General features: G+C 37.0%; 1 protein-coding gene and 1 pseudogene across 5 annotated transcripts in view; both read right to left on the reverse strand.

Moving 5' to 3' along the window:
- Nucleotides 1-23,257, reverse strand: part of LRP1B (LDL receptor related protein 1B) — a 1,893,223-nt gene that overhangs the window by 1,040,007 nt on the left and 829,959 nt on the right. For all 5 annotated transcript variants that reach the window (XM_037849262.1, XM_037849261.1, XM_037849260.1 and 2 more), the window contains 2 exons: nt 20,798-20,917; nt 14,049-14,177 (listed from right to left, as the gene is read on the reverse strand). In XM_037849262.1, coding sequence (XP_037705190.1) covers nt 14,049-14,177; nt 20,798-20,917 — 249 coding nt within the window. The remainder of the gene's footprint in view (nt 1-14,048; nt 14,178-20,797; nt 20,918-23,257) is intronic.
- Nucleotides 5,328-6,001, reverse strand: LOC119544119 (annotated as a pseudogene).

Raw genomic sequence — 23,257 nt, forward strand, 5'->3', positions numbered from 1 at the left:
ATAAAGTATTGGGGTTTTAATCAGGAAAAAAGGATGAAATAAACTCAATTGATGACCACTGAAAGCTCATATCAGTAAATCTCACAACATCAGAGTATAATTCATTAAAATTTTAGGTTACGGATTGGATGTTAGAATTAGCAGACTCCAGACATAGTGGATCCACATCAGTTACTAAAAGGTTATCAATGGTTATTTTAGAGTCACCTTTCTAGTTATAATCAGTAGAAATTACTTTAGTTATAGAAACACATTTTCCAAATCCAGACACGCCCCTCCATATTATAATTTGTAATACTTGAGTTTAAAATGTAATAGATATAATCTTGTTTGAAAATTGCCTCTAAATAACTTCTATTCATAAAATAGCTCCTGTTTGAAAATAGTTCCTGTTTGTGGCTTTAAAAAGCCACATTCAATTTGGCTCCTGAAAAGAAAACAATGACTCATCATTTTCATATTTATTTGTTTATTCAAAAATATTTATTGAGCATTGCTGGCTTCTGTAAGGCACTGCTCTGTATTCCAGAGAGATAGCAGCGAATAAAGCTAACAAAATCCCTGTTTTCAGGGAGCTTATATTTTAGTGGGGAAGACAGACAATAAGCAAGCAAACAAATACTATTTAATATTGTTTGACAGTGAAAAATGATACGAAGAAAAATAAAACAAAAGTAGTAATAGGGCTGAGGGCTGTTTCTTAAATAGTGTAGTCCAATTAAGAATACGTTTAAAAGTTATAGACAATGGTTTATGAGAAAGAGTGGAGTTAAAGATGACTCTAATGTTTTGGCCTGAACAGCTGGGTCAATGGGGGTGACATTTATCAAGATGGAAAGCACTGGGGAGAAAACATTACTAGGATAGCAATCAAGAGGTCTGGGACATGCAGTTTGAGATTTCTATTAAATATCCAAATGGAGATAATGAGTACATAGTGGGATATTTGAGTCTGAAGTTCAACAGAGACGTCAGGGATAGTGATAAAACCTTCAGTCTCTAAATGTATTTTAAGGCCATGAGAGATTATACACACACACACACACACACACACCCATATATATATACACACACACATACATATACATATATATATATTTTCTCCCCATATACCACCCTTTTATTAATACTTTCCATTGGTGCAGAACATTTGTTACAACTGATAAAAGCACATTTTTCTAATGGTACTATTAACTATAGTCTATGGTTTAACTTAGGGTTCACTGTTCGTGCAGTGCAGATCAACACTGGGTTTTGAGTCCTGAGCCCATCACATAATAATTGCATCATCATGAGGAACTGAGTTTGCTGTGAAAGAACTTGTCTCAGGCACCTCAATTCCTTTCCCCACAAGGCTGCTCTAGAGAGGAGAAATAATGTCACACAAGGGGGATCAAGTCCTATGACTAAAATACCTATTCCAGAAGTTATTTGTATTAGTCCCCACCAAATCTAAAACCCGGGTTAAGGAGGAAGAGGATGGTGCTAAAATAGTGGCCTCTTCCTCTACTAAGATGAGACAGAGTCAGACAGACTGGAGTTAAAATTCCGGCTCTGCCATGTGTCAGCTGCAAGGCCTTGGGCAGCTCCTAGCAGTCATCTGGGAAAGATAAATGGACAGTGAGAGGAAGAAAAGGCCTTTGTGAAAAGATTTAAGCCTAGCACAAAGTAACTTCCCCAAACCCTTAGTTTTCTTTCTTTTCTGACTCTGCTAAAGCTGATAAAACTATTCTCTCAACAAAGTTGTAAAACTTTTGTAGAAGACAGATAATGGAAAATGGCTCTTTTCTAGGGACCTCAATAAGAAATTTACTCTTTCAAACCATTAACTTGTAGTGCCTTGCAAAAACAAACAAGAAAACAAACAAACAAACAACAACATTACAATTAGATCCAAATAAACCTTTCGTTTTAATAAACAAAGCATTTTCATGGCTTAGATTTTAAATCACATTTACAAATAAGGAAAACTTCTAGGCCCAAATAGGTAATGATGAAGCTACTAAGCTGTAGTAGCTAGAAGAAATACATGCCCCATATGCGTTATAGACTTAAAAGACAGAGCTTAGCAGACACATCATTCTCTAGACTAGATTACAAGAGCTGCAGAAGAGTGGAAGACTCAGGGAAGTTCATGCAAACATCACCCAGTCCTTTCCCCTTCACCCTACAGAATCATCTGAAAGTTGTATTACTTTTTTTTTTTTTTTTTTTTTTTTTTTGGAGGAGAAAAGAATTTATTTACGATCTTGCAAGATGGGGCGTCCAGCCAAACACATGGAAGGAAGGCTGGCGCGCCCGAGGAAGAGAATGGCGATGTTTAAATCTCCTACTCCTAATTCGCAAGTCCCTCCCCTGTTTCCCCATTGACTGGGTACTACAGAGGTTACAGCCTATCCGAGAACACTAACTAATTCATCTTTTGAGATTTTAATTTGTACAGCCAATCCCAGAGAGCCTGAACTGATTAGCCAATCCCCCCCCCCAAATTTTTATTTTTTTTTTTGCTGTGAGTTCCCGCCTCTGATACTACCTCATGTCTCTTTACATCAGGCAGATTCTCTCTTCTCTTTGTCTGGGGCTTGTTTAAACTGGTTTTGCCTCCATTTCCCTTATTCCATGCTGTCTCTATGTGAAAACGAAACTTATTCCTTTCTTACAGATTCCCTCCTCTTTCTTTTTAAACACTTTTAGTTTTCACATTTTAGATTCTCAAATTTGCTAAGAGCTTTTTCACATTTTTTATCATAGGGATCTTTTTTTATTTTTGATTCTAGTGGTTTTGATGAGTTTTTGAACTAGCCTTTGAGCACACGGGATTATGTAGCACCCATCTGTTATAAACATTTTGGCTGGAATGATAAGGAAAATTAAAATAGATGTTGCAATTCCTTTCCATTTCTCGAACCAATTTTCCAACCATTCTATGAGTGGGTTGTTAATGCTAGAATTCTTTTCTAGTTTTTGAAATAAGGCTGTTAAGCCTTGTAGGGCTTTGGTGATAGTTCCATTAGGTGCAGTATTATTGGGGATGAATGTGCGACAATTTCCCCCAACTATAGCACAGATGCCTCCTTTTTCAGCTAGCGTTATGTCTAGGGCCATTCTGTTTTCCCATGCCATTCGGCTAGTGGCATCTAACTGTTCTGCTATTTTTTAATGACATTCCTGGTATAGTTGATAAATTTTAGCTGATGATTGACATTTTTATTGATGGTGACCCACCAGAATAAGGATGATTTAAATTCTGCAGCTAATTGATTTTTAGCTTTAAACTCTTTAGGAACTTTCTGGGGAACCCCTATACTATTTACAAACATTTTTTTATTGAAGGAACTAGGTACACTTTGTACATTTTTCTTTTCTCCTTTGCCTTGGGTTGGTACTTTATTACTTTCAAATGCCAGGGTAAATGAGATAGCCAATTGAACCAGAGCACAGGTTCCTCCCCACCTTTCAGGTAGTGTTGGCCAGAGGATGCCCTTCCCACAGTACCACCAGAGGTCTGCTCAGGGTATAGTTAGGCTGGAGAAGTTGCCAGTACTATCCTTGCTCACATTCCACACCTGTGTACACAAAGCCATGGTACCAAGATTCTGGAGCCCTTCTTCCCATCTGGAGAGACAGGCAGAGTGGTTTCCGGGACCAAGGTGAGACGCTGGTATGGCTTTGACACTTCCCTCCTGGACTGGAGGGAAAAGGGAGGACAACGTACTACAACTTTCACCAGGAGTAGCATTTTGAAAGAGGAGTGTTATACATTTAAACTCCCTTTCATGCTTTTTCATCCCCAAGGGGAAGGGCATAATCTGAACAGTGGGTTGTTTGGTTGTACAAGCAAACAGTTACTTCTGTTTAGACTCTGGATGGTATGTTTGCCCCATTCTACCCAGGCATTTGTATTTCCATAACCTGTCTCTATTTCTGTGGTTTGCTTTAAGTCTTTGGCCTTAAGTATTCTAATGACCTTGGGGTCAATTTGTACTGGAGAGTTAAATTCCAGCCAAGTTTTCCTTAATGGTTTTTCCTTCAACCTGGGTTAAGACCCATCCCTCATACTGTGTGGTCCACCAAGCAGTGTTCCAAGAATAACAGGGGTTAGGTGTCTCATAAGTTATACTCTCAAATGTTTGCTCCCCAACAATCTTGCTTTCTACTTGAACAGTCTGCTTACATAAATGCTTATATTCCTCCCTCAGTTGTTGCTGACGTTTTAGATTTTTACAGCTCATTACTTGACAGACATCAAATTGTACAGTTTGAGACTTTAAGCCTTTGACTACACTTATAACCAGCTTAGCAGAACCTGTTACTCCTTGAATATAGAACATTATGATCAGTATAAGCAATTTCATCATTAAGCTATACACAGAGCACAATGCAAACATAGGGTTTAATCCAGCCCTTCCTCCCTCCTAGTATGTTCTTTCAACTGTTGCCTATTTAAAGTGATCCTTAGGGGATCTGAGGTAGGAGTCACTTTCCAGGATTCAGGTTGAGTTGCTGGATACTTATCGTCTGGTTCAGGCACCGGTCCCTTCACTCGTGTGTAATGAGTCCAGCCTCTTTCTGCCATTCGGACTGCCGTCTTAGTTGTCAGCAAGACTTGATAGGGTCCTTCCCAGATCGGTTGAAGTTTGGATTCTTTCCACAACTGGATCAGAACCCAGCTGCCAGGCTGATGTCGATGGGCAGCAAATTCAAGAGGCGGGGTCTGAGCCAACAGTCCACGGTGCCTTGGTCCGTGCACGGAGTTGCCTGGTTAACCAGAGGCAGGCCTTTTCATTTCCCCCTTTTCTCATCCACAACCGGCAGATTCAAGCATCTGGTCTCGGGCCCTTTAGCTGCCGGAGATGGGCCCCCAATGGCGGAGTCCGAGACCGCTCAATCAGCGGGGCGCGCCTTCCCTTTGTCCACCTCGGGGGTCCCCCTCCGAAGCTTTGGGTCCCGGACGAGCCCCCAAGTTGTCGGAAATAAAGTGGTACCTGTAAGGGAATAAACGCTCTCTCGGTTCTGGAGGAGAAAAGAATTTATTTACGATCTTGCAAGATGGGGCGTCCAGCCAAACACATGGAAGGAAGGCTGGCGCCTGTATTACTTTTAAATGAACTAGACGTAAGCTCCTCCTGATCATTTTAAAAGAACATTCTCCCACTGTTAACCATTAGGCCAAGGGCATTAGCTACAGAAGGGTATTCCACTGGTAAGTACAGAACAATATTAGAACAGCAAAGAGGAGGTTCCATAGATAATCTTGGTTCTTCAAATATCAGAAACGTCCATATCATAGCAGCAGAAGAGTGGAATGAATTCCACCTCCCAATGGCTTAGTCCAAAAATTTCCTATTGGCATTTGGACCAAACAAGGCTCCCCATATTTCTGGCATCATCTGCTGGGCTATGAGATCCACCCAGCTTTCTAGGGTATTAGAAACCTTTATTTTACTATCTCCACTATAGATCTCAATACCATCAGCTATATCCTCAGGCAGGTAGGCCTCCTGTTCAATCTGGACATCAACATCTTTTTTGGTGACAATTTTGTACATAGGAATCACTTTTTGCACTGCTACCTTTACCAGAGAGAAATCCTGTTTCCTGCAACAAATAACCATTTGGGGCTCCAGCAACTGGTTCAAACCCTGGAAGACCAGTCCATCTGGCAGCACTTGGTACCTGGTTGTATCTTTTCCCACCTTGCTGAGTCTCTGCTTTGCTTCACTTAGTGGGTCTATGACAAGGTCATCTCTAGTTCTGAGGACTTTGAGCCTTGCTTGATTCACCAAATTGAACATTGAATCTTTGCTGCTCTATCTGCTTTCTTTCTTCTCATAGTATTCCATACTCTTCAGTCTTTGGGTTTGCACAAGATGACCTTTCTCAATGTTAAACTCTTCTTCTGCTTCCCATCTATTTCTTCTGCTTTCTCATTAGCTTCTTGTTCAACAAAAGACATCATGTGTTTAATCAGCTTTTGCACGTCAGCATCGCTGAGGGCCATGGTGAAAGCGATGCCCGCCAAGTGGGTAAAAGCCTCAAGTTTAGATTTCAGTAGGGCAGTGGAAGGAATGGGAGAAGAAACCCCCGAGACTATATTTTTAAAGCTGTAATAGAGGATGAGAACACCCAAGGAATCAATAAAGGAAGAGAAGAGAGGATGTCCGAAGGACTGAACACTGAATCATGCAAAAAATACTGACAAGTGAAGTTAACACAGAAAAGTAAACTGAGAAAGAGTACCCATTAAGAAAAGAGGAAAACTTTAAGAATGTGCTGCCTCAAAAGAAGAAGTATTCCAAGGAGGAGAGAATGATCAGCTGCACACTAAGGACCAATAATTTACTTTTTAAGCAACTGGAGTTCACTGGTGACCTTGGTAAGAGAGGTTTAAGTGTGCGATAAGAATAAGACTAATTGAGGTGGATTCAAGAAAGAATGGGAGGTGAGGATGTGAAGAAAGAGACAACACTGAGTCTTTCAGTAAATTTGACAGATAAACAGAGAGAGATATGTGTTTCAAGTAAGTTTTTGTTGTTTTATTTTTATAGCATGCTTGATTATTGATGGGAATGATCAGGAGAGAAGAAAATATTAGTAATTCAGGGAAGCAAATGGACGACTGTATGAAAGACATCTCTCATAAGATGACAGCAGATGGAACTGGTGCACATTTGCAAGGATTGGACTGAGATATGAGCAAATATGGTTTGTTCTTTGATTAAAAGAAGAAAAAGGCAGGATGATTAGTTCTAGATTCAGACACTGGTAGATTTAATGGGGTTAGGTGTGAGAAGGTTCTCTTTTGATTGCTTCTATTTTCTCAGGGAATTATGAAGCAAGATCCTCTTCTTAGAATAAAGAGAAGAAGGTATATTAAAATTCATTATCTAGAGGTGGGAAAATGAAAAGGTCATTTAATCTACTTCACTGCCTTCTGGCAGGGCTGCCAAATGATGTAAATATGCAACCTATTTTAAGATCACAATTTTCTTCTTTGCTATTAAAAACACAAATTAGTCTAAGAACTTAATGGTGATGATCTACTAAAACTTTTAACTACTTAACTAGGTACATTCTTTCCAATTTGATGGCATGTTGTTCTAAACATCTAACAAGTATTATATAAAATTTTTCTAATAACGTTGTCAGAATCATCTTTGACTGCAGAGATGGAGGCTGTGTTAGTCCTAGGCTAGGAAGAAACACTCTCACAATTTAAAAAACCAAGTAATGCAACAGGTTTTCCCCGCTAGACTAAAGTGGCTTTAGGAAGCTTGACTTCTGGGAAAATGCAGCGTATTAGTCATCCCAGTCAAGGGTGAATTTGGTCTGTAGGGTGAAGGTTATCCAAGGAACATTTATTAACCTCTAGTATCATCCCCAATTCTTTCAATCCCTATTGATTGCAATTCATGCAAGAGATGCCTTGAAGACTTTCTGATTTTCCTTTTCTTGTAAGAAACGTCAAAATATTCTGTCTTCTTAGGTTTAAAGCTTTCTTTATAAGGATTTCAATAGCTATAAATGTCTATCTTTCCCAAACAAGGCAATAGAAAAGTTATATACATATGTATATCCTTGACTCATGTATTTTGTCACTTGTAATTTCTGTGAATTTAAATGTGCATTTCTTTTGTTTTTCATTAGATTTGTCCAATCTTTCCATAAGAAAGGAAAGAGAGTTAATTGTAAAGCATTATGTGACTTATCATACATTCTACTTCTAAAATTTAATTGTTAGCTTGACAGCTATTCCTCAAAGTATTAAATAGCATGCTAGACATTTGGACCTACCTTCTGTATTTGTAACAGCAAAGTTTACTGACTGTCAAATCTAAGGTCCAAAATGCAGCTGTATAATTCTAAATATACAAAGAAGTTCTCAGCCAGATTGCAGTTAAGATGTAAGTAGTAAAGAAAACAGAAGACATACTTTCTTTACATATCTGATATTTTCTTAAGCTATAGGTCAATGAAAAATGACATGACACATAAGACTACATGATTACATTCTCTGTTATCAATCTTGAAACTTTGTTGCAGATAAAAAAGGTTACAGACGTCAAGAAAGGTGCTAAACTATAAAGGTGATATGCCCATTGGCCAAGAATAAAAAAAAAGAGAGAGAGAGAATTTTGCATCCTACCACTGACTGGCATAATCCTAAACACTGTTTGAGTACCACCACCACCCCCAAAAAAGAGTGTATTTTACTTTGGGTGACAGAAAGCCCATCAGAAATCTCTGCCCTGTCCTGCCATGTGATCTACTGTCAAACTCACTGAGGGGCCACAGAAAAAGTAGGATGGTAATATATCACAAAATAGAGAAATAGTTTCAGTGGCCAGGCTACCTGGCCAGATTTTCAAAGGCAGCCTGGAAAACTCTAAAATCTCTATAGGATGGAGTCTTAAGCAATGTCATTTTACAGCAGGTTAGAAACATGTTCTCCATCTGTATTTGTCCAGCAAATGGCTTGCCCTGGGGGGGGGGGGGGGTGTTGGTGGAGAGTACACACTGATGGAGATGGTGCAGAACTCCCCAAATGACTCTGATGTCAATGCTACAGCAAAAACAGAATAAGCCCTGAACAATGAGGCACAGTTGGCAAAATACTCCATTCCTCTTTGAATCCCTTCCAACCTTCTGTCTTTCCTTTTATTGATCTTCAACAACCCTGTAACCTTAACCTCATTCTGTTTCCTGAATGTTCTAGAAATTCCTAAACCATCCAACAAACATTTACCAAACACTTACTTCTGTTCTAGGCACTGAACTACTTCTCTGCCACTTACTGCCTATCATAGTGTGCATGATTTCCTCCACGCACATGTGTCTGAGCAAAGACAAACAAATCTGGATTACTACGCTGGTGCTGGTCTGATAGGCTCACTCCTAAGCTAAGGGCTTCTCGTTCATACTCCATTATGTCATCAAGTGCCATTCACAGTTATCCCTCAATGAAATTATAAATTATGCAGGAACTAGAGCTTTGGACAACATAAAATAGCAAAAAAAATCCCTGAACAGTGAATTATCATGTGTCAAGACTGAATCATATATCATGCTGTAGGAAGCCATTCTTAGCGGATGCTATACTAAAACAGATTACAATGACTAAAATTTAAGGTTACCCTTCCTAAGATTACTTACACTTTCCTTTAAAAAAATTGAAAGAATTAAATCTTAGCAGCTGAATTCCAAGCATCACTAAGTAGCTGAAGAGAAGACGATACATTGAGGCAGAGAGTTCCCCCACTGTACAGAAACTTGCTTATTCTCCCCACTGACAGGACCAGTCCTGGCATCAAAACCTAGATTATTCCTTTTCCTTTCCAAAAGAAAATGTTAAACTATGTATTAGTAAATGCTAAACTGCCCCTGGAGTTTTGAAAGGAGCCAGCGGAGGTTATATTTTATTTCTCTCTCTCTGTCTCAGGAATTATAGCAAAGGAAACAGGAGGTGATAGACAAACATTCCCTAATACAGACTGGAGGTGTGCTTCCTTGGATCATGCAAGTATTACAATAAATATTACTTAAAACTAAAAGTCCCTTTGCCTACACACCAATGTTCACAGCAGTATTACTCAAAATAGCCAAAAGGTGGAAGCAGCCCAAGTGTCCATCAACAGAGGAATGACTAACAATAATATGATTCAGCCAGGAAAAGGAATGAAATTCTGACATATGCTACAACATGAATGAACCTTGTAGACATCATGTTGAGTGAAATAAGCCTGACACAAAAGGACAATTATTGTATGATTTAACTTATATGAGTAAGAATATGCTAATTCACAGAGACAGAAAGTAGAGTTTTGATTACCAAAGAGAGAGGTGGAGTGGGGGAGAATGGAGAGTTAATGTTTAATGGGTACAGGGTTTCTGTCTGGGGTGATAGAAAAGTTTTGAAATGGATAGTGTTAATGGTAGCAACATTGTGAATGCAATTAATGCCACTGAGTTGTATACTTGAAAGTGGTTAAAATGGGAAATTTAATGTATATCTGTTATCACAACTATTTTTTTTTTAAAAAAAAACATTGTTATCAAAATCATCTGTTTTTTTGTTTGTTTTTTTTTAAATCAGAGAACAGCAAAATGTAAGCTGTGATAGAACCTAGAAGTCATTCAATGGACTCTTTTCTTGCTGCTCTGATTGCTCTATGGCAAAGAGGCACAATTTCTCTCTCCCAGGACACCATTTAATGCATTGTTTCAACAGTGGTAAACGGAATTATTTGGTGCTCTTTAGTTTACTACTGCTTTCGTAAAATAAGTAGAGTCCTAGTGGATCAGTGGAATTTGTATGCTGGGGTAAGTGCCTGCCTTCAGTGGGTGGTTAGGACCCTGGAACCACTGTCCAATGAACCTGAATTTATCAGGAGTAAAATTGCCAACAGCTCATAAGTTAAACACCTTTGGCTATTACTTTTACTGTTACATGTTCTGCATGAGCCACTTTTAGCCTTAGGTATCCACATTCAACACACTTCTGCATCAAAATCAGTCTAGTTAAGAGAAAGAAAGCTAAAAACAAACAAAAAACTTTCCATTTTCAGATTTGACAAATCATTAATTAGAACTCTTTTCACACATACACACAAAGTAAAAATGTACAGGAATTTTAGTGGGTACCTATAGATATATAACAGTGAGATAAAAACCTTTTTTTTTTCAAATGACAAGTCCTAATGCTTCCTTCAAAAATTGTTGTTTTTTCATTTCTGTTCCAATTCCAAAGTAAAAAACACCCTCTTTCAACATCTGCATTTTAGTATGTCTCCAACATAGTACTATTCAAGTACATATATTTGAATTAAAGTTATTTCTTAAGGTACATAGCAGACTTCTTTTGTTTGGAATTTATTTATTTATTTGAGATGAAGAACCCATAGTATCAAGTGAAGAGTTGGACTTGATTACCTCCCAACTTTGAGACAACAGAGTGTAGAAAGAAGTTGCCTGCCTTGCATGAACTAGTAGGAATAAAAGGGCATCCTGTCTAACATTAATTTCCTATTCCATCTGTCAGAGTGCCTAAAATACCCCTTCCCCCATTAGATTTATTTCTAAAAGGTGCTCTTAAGGGTTAAGAAATTTTCTTGGGCTCAGGCATTATATTACAAAGGAGGGCTAATCAATTAACTCAAACTAATTTGCTTAATTACTAACTATTATGTTAAAAACTAGACCCCACAGGCAAGATTTAGGGTGAAGAGGTAGGAACAGACTACGAGATTGTGTATCTGAATTAGTTTAATACTTTTATAAGAAGCTTCCCAGCCAATTGACTCTGTCCCTTTCTGCCTCCATTTAAAAGATTACTTCTTCCGGGAACTTTGATCATCTCATCTATCAGCTATTTGGCCTTTGCAGAATCCTCCTCTTGGATCTAGTTCTTGCTTTCCATTCTGTCTCTTGGGCTTGATATTTTTATGTTGTTCTTTCTTTCTGAAGCCTGGAGATCTTTTATACACATCTTCCCAGGCCAGCCTACCTGACCTTCCCTATTTTCCCACACTCCTCAGAGTTGGAGAGTCCTGGAACTCCTGCTTGCCTTGAAGGGAAGGGCAGGCTTCAGAGTCCAGTGGAGTAGAATTGTAGGGAAAAGCAAAATGAGGGGCCAATCTCACAGCTTGGTAACTCAAAGGAGGAATGTAGAGCCTCAAGACCAATGTGGCTTAATTCATAACTTTTTCCTAGCACAGGACAGAGACATTAACACTGAGGTTATGTTAAATTGTCACAAAATGTTTAAGCCTCATCTGTTAACTGAAATTTACAGATAACTAAAACCAAAATTCTCCTCTGGGTCATTTATAAATATAAGAAAGCTAAAGCAAAACTGGTAAGTCTTCCTTTTGAAATGCACAAATAGATTGGTTCAAATATCTCTGTGACTTTTGAACTAGTCAATATGTGCTATAGACATGTGACCATTAACCATATTGCCAGCAACTCATTTTCCTTAATCTACAAACCACAGCAACATTCCCCTGGCAACTTTGTATTTTGCAGTCTGTAGGTCATTACTGTAATCAAGGTAAGCACCTACAGGTGAAGGGATTTGCAAGTTTTATCATCAATTTTAGTGTCATCAAATTTTGATGCAGTGCTACATTATCATGTATCATCCCTCTCTGTTACATATTATTATAGTCCTTGTGCAGAAAGAGAGGAAGTGTCCCCTTGTATAGGGTTTATTACAGTACACACTCCTTGTATATTTATAGTAATATCACATAGATCAATAGAAATAGTAAAGAATAAGCCTTCTACTTCTTTAGTCCATCTATATTTTAAATCAGAACTCTCAGTTTTGGGAAAAAGAGGAACATATAACCTGATCTAATTTTTCTCAAGGATTGCCCGCAAACCCCAAAATAAATAGAGCTTCATGAGCCAAGACTTTAATACCAAAAAGTAAACTAAAGAAGTAAAAGAGAGCTTCTTTCTTCATGACTTTGTATATACTAATATGTTTTCTAAATAATTAAACTCACCATTGCAGGAAAATTGTTGAAATTAAAATAAGGTTATGTGTAAAGGGAACCAGCAGCAGCTTGCTGAGTGAATCCAAGGCTGTGCTCAATCTGGCTTTAGAAAAGAAAATCCCATCCCATGACTAATTTACCAATTGCTAATGAAGAGGGGTGGGGGCTCATTAATTAACCAATACATCATAATTTGAAAATTCATGAAATGGAACCACACACTGGAGAAGTCAGATGAAGCCAGATGGAATAGCCTGTGTAATGTCTCCCCATATCATTCCCAAGCTAATGCAGTCCACTAAAAATCAGCATTATCTTATCGTTCCTAATGCATCTCGAGGCTGTTTCATTAGTAAATCAACAATACTAACTGAGTGTTTACTGAAGGCCAAATACTGTGTACAAAGTACAGACATTATTTGCAGGAAAGAAATGAAAGGAAAGCAGTTCTGAAGTATAAACTCAAACAGTAAATAGTGGATCACTCATTTTAGTAATTTTACTTGGAGAGAAGATTTCATTCCTTCTCTTCTTCACCTTATCTTCCTCCCTCACTCCCTCCCTTCCTTCCTTCCTTCTTGGCTTTTTTCCTTCCACAAGTACTCATTGACTATCTATAGGTTCAGGAAATAATCAGTACTGAGTAAATAACAGTAAACAAAACTGACAAGTTCTCTACTCTCATAATGCTCACATTGCCCAGGGAAAATCAGATGATAAACAAACAAATATATAAATGAGTTAATTTCAGATAACAGTGCTATCAAGAAAATAAAACTTGGAAATGAGACAGTGATGGAGGGGTTATGCATAAACAAACACAACTGAGAATTAAGAAAGGGATGGAAAAGATATGTAACATTCAAAAGCATGGTTAGGGAAGGCCATTCTGAATTGTGGCCGTTGAGATGAGACCTGAATGATAAGGAGGAGTCACCTTGTAAATATCATAGGAAACAAGCATTGCAGGCAGATAGAGCAGCAAGTGCAAAGACCTCAAGCAAGCGTCATGTGGTTGAAAAGGGGCAAGGAGACTAGTGTGGCTGCATTGTGATGAGGAGAAAGCAGTGAGTAATTGGATTGGAGAGGTAAATGTTACCAGACCATTAGTTACTTATCGGTCCAACGAGGAGTTTGAATTTTATTACCAAAGTCAGTGAAAGTCATTGGGAAATTTTAAGCAAAAGAATGACATGATCATGCTTATACTTTGTTATGCGGAGTATGAATTTTAGGGGCAAGGACAGAAGCTCACAGAAACCACTTAGGAATCTATTGCAGTAGACCAGGAGAGAGACAGTTCAAATCAATTAATCCATTTGTTCTGAACACAGTCCTGCTAATTAGAAACTTCCTGTAATAAGAGGAGTTTTACAATCATCAGTGATGACTGAAAGAACTGCTCTGGATTTTTAAGTATGGATCAGTGTATTAAAGTGAAGGAAAATCTATCTCTCCATGGTCCATATTGCTCTACCACATTTCTAATGAAAGACACTAAAAGAGATATAAGAAGATTCTGGAAGGACATAAAAGGTCATAACTTACCATTTTTTGCCTTGCAAGACTTGTTGTCTGGCTGTATTATGTAGCCCTCCACACAACCGCAAGCATAGGATCCATGCGTATTTATGCACGTCTGACTACATGTACCATACACAGCACATTCATCTCGATCTAAAAGGAAAATTGGTATCATTTCTAAGCAATTTCATTCTTGGGTATTTATTTTTCTCCTGGAAGAGAATGTTTATGTCAACTTTTGGAAACAGTCTATTATTTTCAAAAGGAAGACACAACTCCAATAAACCTTATCAAAACCACTGTGAAAGTCACATTTATCGCTGCCTTTGTATTTACAGAGATACAAGATCAAACGTAATATTGAACAGTTTATTTTAAAAGATTTATTTGTATTTGGCAGGGGAGGAGGTCAGGCTAGAAGTTCTTGGATATTTTTTACAAAGGTACAAAATATACTTCAAATAATATTTGTTGAATAGTTGCATAGTTTGATAATGACTTTTCACTATTTTAAAAAAGAATTATTATAACAACATGGCTTACAATCAGAAGATTAAATAAGAGTTCAGAGGAAAGATACACAAACCACCCTCACCAAATTAAAGCAAGGAAATTCTTAAGAACTTTTGAAAACAGGAATTTTAAATTAATTAAATTTTATTTCTGTATCTGTGGTCCTCTCTCCACTCCTTCCCTCTTTCTTCCCCCTATATTTACTTTTTGGAGCATCTGGCTAAAATCTCTTAAAAATAGCAGCTAATCTTTCTAACTCACTAGACAGATGAAAGGACAACCTTTCACAGGTTAATTATTTAGACAAACATATATGTAGTCTGTCCTGTACCAAGAATTGTGCTGATCTCTACAGAAATCAAAATTTTTAAAACATGGTCGCTACTCCAAGTGAAACAAGTCTAGAAAAATGTAATTATGATACCATATGTTTCCTTTACAATAGGGGGAATACTTTAGTTAGGCTAGGAACATAAAGGAGTAAGTAAAATCCTGTTTCAGATTAGAGATAGAATGTTAAGTGAAGGCTGTATATAGAGCTGAGTTTGAAGCATGATTTGATTTTCCTCAGACTAAAAAGGGATGCGTTAAAAAGGGCATTCCAGGTAAACAAAATAGCACATGAAAGGCATTGACATGACACAGTGCTGGTTTCAAAGAATCCAGAGGAGTCAAGTGGGCAAGGGAGTGCCATCTGGGGCCAGATAATGAAGTTATTTGTATGTTAAACTCAACAGTTGTACATTATACATAGGCACTTGGAAAGCATTGGAAGTCTTAAAGGAGGTGAGCCAAATGATCAGCTTTGTATTTTGGAACTGAACAAGCTCATATGAAAATAAATTGATGAATGCAAATAAGAGATTCTGGAAAATTAGCTAAGTGCTACTTTCAGGCAAGAAATTATATTTTGAAGTAAATCAGTGGCAGTGGGAGTGGAGAAAAGAAAAAGGACTCAAATGTTCAAGAAGTAGAATGGACAGAATCTGAAGGCTGATTGGATGGGATGGAAGTGAATTGTGATCCAATTTTGAAGTAGCAAATATAAGAAGAGTAGATCTGAGTGGAGATGTGATTGGAGAATATGATGAGCTGGATTTAGATGTGTTAAATTTGAGGTGTCTTTAGGGCACCACTGAGGAAATGTTCAGTAAGCAGTTGGAAATACGGGGCTGGCGATAAACAGTGAGATCTTGTTAGGTCACATGTTAATAAGCCCCTTCCTAGTCTTACAACTCAGGACCTGAGAGCCATGACTTTGTATGCAATCACCAAGGAAGTTAAAGTTCTATCTCCTAAGTTTCTAGAGGAAGTTAGTCATCTGATTCAGTAGTCACATGACTCCAAATTGCAAACCTATCCCCGATGATAAGTACACTAGAAATATCTTGAGAACATGTATGTAATGGGTTGTATCCACTTAGTTACACACAAAAAAGGTGAGCTTTCTTTCTGCCTTTGTAATCTCTTTAGTAGATTGCCTGTGATGCATCACATTCTGGTATAATGTTTATTCAATAATAAAATCATATTTTTTTTCTTTCTCTCCTACCTCTTTGGAGAGGTTTTTTGGATTGGGAGAAGATTTTGTTTTTACGTGTATTTCCCCAACAATCTATCCTGGAATATTGGGGAATTAAAAACATACAGATAGTAGATTAAAATATATGATAATAAGAAAGAGTCAGATCTCACAGAGAGAGAAAGGGGAAGTGAAAAAAACTTGGCTAAAGCAAAAGACTATTAGGCACCAGTAAGGAAGGGGCAAGAATGTGTATTAAAAGAACAATAAAACAAAATAGAGTTGCTATGGCCAAGAGATTTAAAATGGAGCCAGGAGGTCATTTTGGAGGTTAACATTTATGCAAATCTCAGCCAGATTACAAACAGCCAACATAAGAAAGCCTCAAGCAGCAATATTCCTCAAAGCTCTAAAGAAATTGTACACCATGAACAAACCACAAGATAAAGAACTCAGTAAACTAACCTGAAGGACATTTGGAGCACCCCAAATACCCACCAACCACAAACAACCATGTAACTTTCTTCTTTTCTTTAAAAACCCTTTCCTGGAAGTTCTAAGAAGGGACACTAATTGGGTTGCTACCTGAATCTATACTCCTCAAATTCTAATTCTAAAACCCCAAATAAATGCATTTCTTGCCTTGAAGCTCAGTTTGTTACTTCTCAGTCAACAGATAAAAGAGCCTCCTGTGAAGGAGAATCCCTGAGGAATCTGAGGAGGAGTTTTGTCTTGGAAGTTAAGAAAGCAGAGCTTTTCAAGTATAGCTGTTTTCAAAGGAATTACATGTAGTGAAGAAATCCAGTAAGAAAAAGACTGAAGCTGCCACTTGGATTCAGCAATAAGGACATTAGTACAGTGACCTTAATAGTAAAAGGGTGGGAGGGGACACTGCCACAAATGGAAAGTATACGTTGTTAACTAGAAAGTGCTTCAATTTTACTGAGTCCCAAAAGGGACAGTACATACAAACTTAACCCTGTTAAAAGAGTTTGGTCCTTGGAACTTGAGAATGCTGAATTTAAATAGAAGTTAGGGTAGGGGGGATGGCCAGGGGAAGAGGCAGGGTCCAGGGAGGATGTTTACATTGAATGTTTCTGCTTTTATTTTCATTTCAATGTAACAGAACTGTGAGCATATTTATTGAACTACAGGGAGAGTCAGTGAAGCGGCACCTTTTAAAAATATGTAAGAAAAAGCTGGTAATGGATGAACCAAGTTAAGTTCAAAAGTTGGTAGGGTGAAATTTTGAATACAAATGGAAAAATAAAGAATATAAGAGATATATAAGGTATAAGAATATAATTTCTGAAGTGATATGTAAGAAGCATGGGTGGTAAAAATGCAAATAGGGAGAAACAAGAGGAAGAATAAGCAGAAGACATAAATATCTGATGGTACCCAACAAACTAACAAAAGCTATATTTTGGAAAAGTAAAGTCACAAACTGAGACAGAAGGGGATATATACAGAAACAGATTTTATGTGAATAAATGGTTTATTTTAAAAGAAAAAGGGAAACTTTTCAGAGGAATGGTCAAGGGAGCTGGAACAAACACTGTCTGCCTATATCCCTCAGACCTTTCATTGAGATCCTACAACTGCTGGAATCTGCATCTGTGTCTTCACCAAACACTCGCTGTGAGAATCTCCACCATCACTGAGGGCACTTAAAGTTCCAGGAGAAATAACACCACCCTTAGCACACAACCAATTATCCTTTGGAAATTTCCCCATCTTCCTGACCCCTCATTGGAGAGTTCTGGCACACACTGAAGCTTTAACCAACCTTTGTGGTAGTTGGCGTACAACTCAAACTTTATTGGATGCCTTTCCTTCTCTGTATCAGCCCCCACCTACCGCCAAAAAAAGAAAGAAACGAACAAACAAAAAATCCTTTCACTTGAATCCTTGTTTCAAGGTGTATTTCTGGAAGAATCCAAGCTAAGAATGGAGTTTACTAAGGGAAGACAATAAGATGACTGAATAGCATAAGGGGCCATTTACATTCGGAAACTATGCATTTGTAATGGCATTAATTTGCACCATTCTTAGATTTCTTCAACTTTGTGTAATTGTCTGTGTTCAAGGATGGCTTGTTTGAAGTAAGTGCTTTTGGGGACAGGAAAAAAAAAAAAGATTAAGTATTTCCAATAAGTCTACAGTGATAATGAATTAAATTAAATCTCACATTTGGTAAAGTCCAGCCCCTGGTGGCAGTAATGATTCTTATCTATTTTCACAGATTTCTCAACTAATATTATTGGTTCCTATTTCAGTTCTTCTGATATGATTAGCTGTCCAGAAGAGCAACATGATTAATGATTTATTTTGTTCTTTCTCCTTAGGTAGAATGCACTACTGTCATATTGATGTAACGCCACACAGCTATCTGAAAAGAAATAGGCTATGCCATTACTTGTAATGCTGCCTTCCTTCTCCCTTTAAGGACAGAAAATGTCCTGGAAATTTGGCTTCAGGAAGGACAAAACAAGGCTTTGATATGGCCTTCAAGGAGTGTAGTTAAAGAAGAGAGCTCCTCTTCCACTGGTTACCTTCTAAAACTATTGTCGTGCTATTGCTTACTAGTGTTCAACAGAAGAAACTGAGTGCAGTAGTTTTATGCATTTAATTAAGAAGCAGGGAAATTCAAATGCTCAATTTAGTTTTACCTGTGGAAAAGGAAACCCTAATTTCTATAGGAACCATGTTTAGCAAATGAGTGAGAAAGATGCATACAGGTATGTAAGCCTACCCTGTGTAAACGAAGAGGACTGTTTGAAACTGGAAATTTCATGCATGTCCAAAGGGGCAGAAACCATAGTGCAAAATAATGCCATGCAAATGCACAGTTTCCCAGTATTAATGTCCCTTTATGCTACTCAACAATCTTTTTGTCTTTCCCTTAATAAACTCCTTTCTTAGTCAGGGCTCTCCCAGAAACAGACTACGAAATGAAGAGTCAAGTAAAAGGAGTTTTTGTGTGTCTGTGTGTGCGTTTATTTTCCTTTTTTGGTTGTGGGGGTGGGATGATACAAGGAAAAGTGAGATCCCAGGTAATTAATTTGATTATATGGAGACCAAACTGGTATATTAATTGACTCACATAATTTTAAACCAATATTTAAAAATTACAAGATTGCCTACGAAAGTTCAGACTTTGTAAAAAAAAAAAAAAAATCAGATCTAGCTCCACTAGACACCTCATTATCACAGAAGTCAGACAGATATGCAGCCTCTGGGTTTGATAAACATTTAATAATGTGCTTCTATAATGTTTGTATTATGCAGGAAACAAACAACAGATAAAAAATTCAAGTGCCAAATGTACCTAGAAAGGCAGTGAATCTCATTAGGACAAGAATAAGTGGGTGTTGGAGGGGCCCCCATTTATCTATAGGATCTAGGGGTTCTATCCTTTCACAAATCACCTAGAATCTCCCATGTGGTCAATGCAGTGGTGAAGTCAAATGATTTTAGAATTCAGAATCAAATTGCTAATGTGTTTCCTGGCTCTTAAAAGAAAATAAACTAGTAGCTGTTTATTTCATGGCTTCTCTTTTATCATGTAGCAACCTTATTACAGTCCCAGCTTTTAAGGAGTTTGCTACTATTTTTAAGTCAGATATTTAAAATAACAATAACAACAACAAAACCTTAAGGTGGGGGGGGTGGGGATGTGGGCTCAGGAGATGTGAGTCTTTGATCCAGCTATATTACAGAGAAAACATGTGGTTTTCTTAAGATTAAGTAAAGTAAGTCACTTAATTTCTCAGAGCCTCACTTTTCTCACTTTGACTTTAGGATTTTGAAGAATATTCTTCATAAAGATTTTTTTTAACTTTAAGATTCCGATTTAAGGTAAAAGTGATAACATTAAAGCAAAGGTTTGAAGAAATCAGAACATTTTTCTTTGGAAAACATTCTCTTTATTATAGGCTTAGGCAATGCAGTTATATGGAGAGTCAACATTATATATATTTACATATGACTTTAAATGGCATATAAAAGAATATGTACTATTTATATAATAGACATTATATATTAATATAACATAATCTATGCATACTAATATATATCATGTGTGTGTCTGTGAAGTATATATGTATATGTGCATATGTGTGTGTGTGTGTGTGTGTATAAGCCTTCATATTGATAGAATGGAGAAGTAATCTAGAATTGCTCATAATAGGAGAGGGAAGTAATTTTCGGGAGTAAACATTGCTGCATAAGAAAAGCAAGAATTAGTAAATTGAAAAAAAACACACAGCTCTATCAATAATTTTTACACGCATGCATGTTCATTATTATTGCCATTGACAAAATGACCAGCTGCCAGAATTATCAAGTCAGAAATTATGAAGACATTACATAATTACTATTTAGTAACCTTAATTAGTTAATAACATGTCTACTATACTGCAGCTGTATAACAGCCTCAAAACATTTATTAAGTTAAAATAACTAAATCCAATATTTTAATAGTTACCCAAAACATTTTCCATTGTTTTAGTTTTGACATTATTGTAATATGAATTGAAAACTAATTCAAATAAATGCATATCTGTAATGTTTATGCATTTATTGGGGGGCATGATACCTTTCAAAACTCAAAAAACAAAAAAGTTAACATTAGCACTGTATAGAATACATGGGGGATGCTCAAATATACTTCCTTAAATTTCTGTGAACAAAGACTTTAAAAATACAATTTAGAATAGGCACATGCCATATTTACCTTTACAGCTTCTTCCATCTTCTTTTACTTCGAATCCATCCTCACAATAACATCTTGTATTATTTCTGACAATTGCACATTTATACTGACAATTCAAATGCTGGCAACTGGGTAACAGTTCTGTAGAAGAAAAACAAGCATATTCTCTATATGTAACTGTGTACACATGCATATTGTTTATATTTAACTACTATGTTTATTTACTTATTGCATACACCCTAATAATATAGTTTTAATATTGTTCTACTAGTAAATTTCTGTCATTGTGTGGAAAACAAACAAGATCTATTTCCTCTAAAATATATTGGTTTGCATTTCTTTGAAACAATGTTAATAAAATTTATGATCGATTGGTTTGTTATCTCACTTTTTAGCTATTACATACGTTCAAAGTCACAAATCCTTTCAAATTCTGGTAAATTAAATTATCTGAGAAGAAAGATGTCAACTCAGTGGTTGATTTCACCATCTATGCCTTTCCTATCTGACACATCAATTGATTTTCTCTTTTGAAGCTTGTTTTGATTTAGCAATCCATGTGTAACCTTCACAGCAATCAATGTGACTATATTTCATTTCAATAATTTATTTTCCATTGGTATTACAATATTAGACAAATATTAGACATACTATATTTCATTGTATCTGAACTCTTTCAGAGCAAATACATCATTGAAGCAAAAGTTAGCAAATCCTCAGAGCAAATTAGTATTCAATATGATAAATGCATGAAACATCGATGAACTGACAAGAAAGTATTCATTGCACAAATAATTTCTAACACGAAGAAGATTCGCTAAACTAGAAATGTATCTGGATAGAATGTGTGACTGATTCTGCTGTCTAAAAATTGGAGTATTAATGGATTGTGACAGTGCTGTTGTTTCTCTTCTCCCCCTGGGAGGGAAAATAAGAAATGATTTTGAAGACTAAATTAAAATGATTCACATTATGTTAATATTTGCCACAAATTTATCTGGCACTTCAGAAAAAAATATGTAAGTTATAATAGAACATAAATGAAAAGTATGGTGTAGAAAAGAACATCTGGAACATTCCAGTATGACAATACACTAAAAATTAAATTATCTGTAGTATTTCCTTAGATCAATTACTCTTCTACTCTCTCATACAAATATTTCATTCAGCCTCTCTTCTTAAATCTCCAAATCTCCTTCCTAATGCTAACTTGGATATTCTGATCTAGCTTTCTACTTCTCTGAAAAAACTGAAGCAATCATAGGAGATTTTCCACAGATTTACCCTGCATTGTACCCACTAACACATATTCTTGTCCATCTTGCTCTTAAACCTTGTTGGACTCATCATTATATCCCCACCCCTTGCTCATTCTTTTCACCAAATCCCACCCTCTTCACTTTATTCAAGGTTATTACTTGCACTCCTTCTCCACACCATCATTTCCCCCCATTTATATTAGAGCAGAGTTGGCAAACTAGAGTACCTGTCTCTTTTGTGCAAATCAACTTTTATTGGAACACAATCATATGCATTTATTTTCATATTGTCTATGGCTGTTATTGCACTACAACACAGAGTTGAGTAGTTGCCTCCAAGACCATTTGGCCTACAAAACCTAAAATATTTACTATCTGGCCTTTACGGAAAACATTTGCCAACCACTGTATTAGCTCATCCTGAATGTACAAACAAGCTCTTAGTTTTCCCCAACTTAAAGAAAAAAAAACACCTTGACCTCATCGCCCCTCCCTCCCACACTAGTTACTGTTTCCAATTCCTCCGTTCCTCTGCAAGAAAAGTGGAAAAAAAAAGCTCCAAACCCACTATTTCTCTTCTCCCCTCTGAATCGATCTTAAACCCACTACATTGAGCTTTCACCTCCGCTGTCCACAGAGACTGTTCATGTAAAGGTTTCCAGTTGTCACTGGAAACACACAAGCTGATACTTGCAATGGCCTTTCCACAGTCCTCAAGTTACTTGTCCTACAACAGCCTTTGACACTGCTAATAACTCCTCTTTCTTGATACACATTCATCCTGTTGCTTTCCAGAGTACCACACTCTTGATTCCTATTTTATAGCTCCTTTGCTGGTGTTCCTCGTCTCATCAACTTCCTAAAGTTACAGCGCCCCCGGATGGAGATGCTCGTGTTTTTTTTCTGTTGTCATTTTATACATCTTCAGAAAACTCACACAGTCTTAGGGCTTCCTCCTTGTCTGGACCAAAACTGCAGTACCATAACCTAAACACTAGCTGTTTCTTCCTCAAATTCTGATTTTCAGTTCTTTGGTTTGCTAAGTTATGTAAGCAACAAATACCTTGTATTAAATTTCTTTCTCTTGAAGTACCTGAAACCAATATACACACAATCAACTACAACTGATTTGTAGGTATGGAAATTAATAAAGCCCTCTGAAACTATACTGAGTTAATGGTAAATTTATATAACGTATACAGACCATCGATTTGGTCTATGA

Source organism: Choloepus didactylus, chromosome 9 (genome assembly GCF_015220235.1).
Source record: "Choloepus didactylus isolate mChoDid1 chromosome 9, mChoDid1.pri, whole genome shotgun sequence".
NCBI lineage: Eukaryota > Metazoa > Chordata > Mammalia > Pilosa > Megalonychidae > Choloepus > Choloepus didactylus.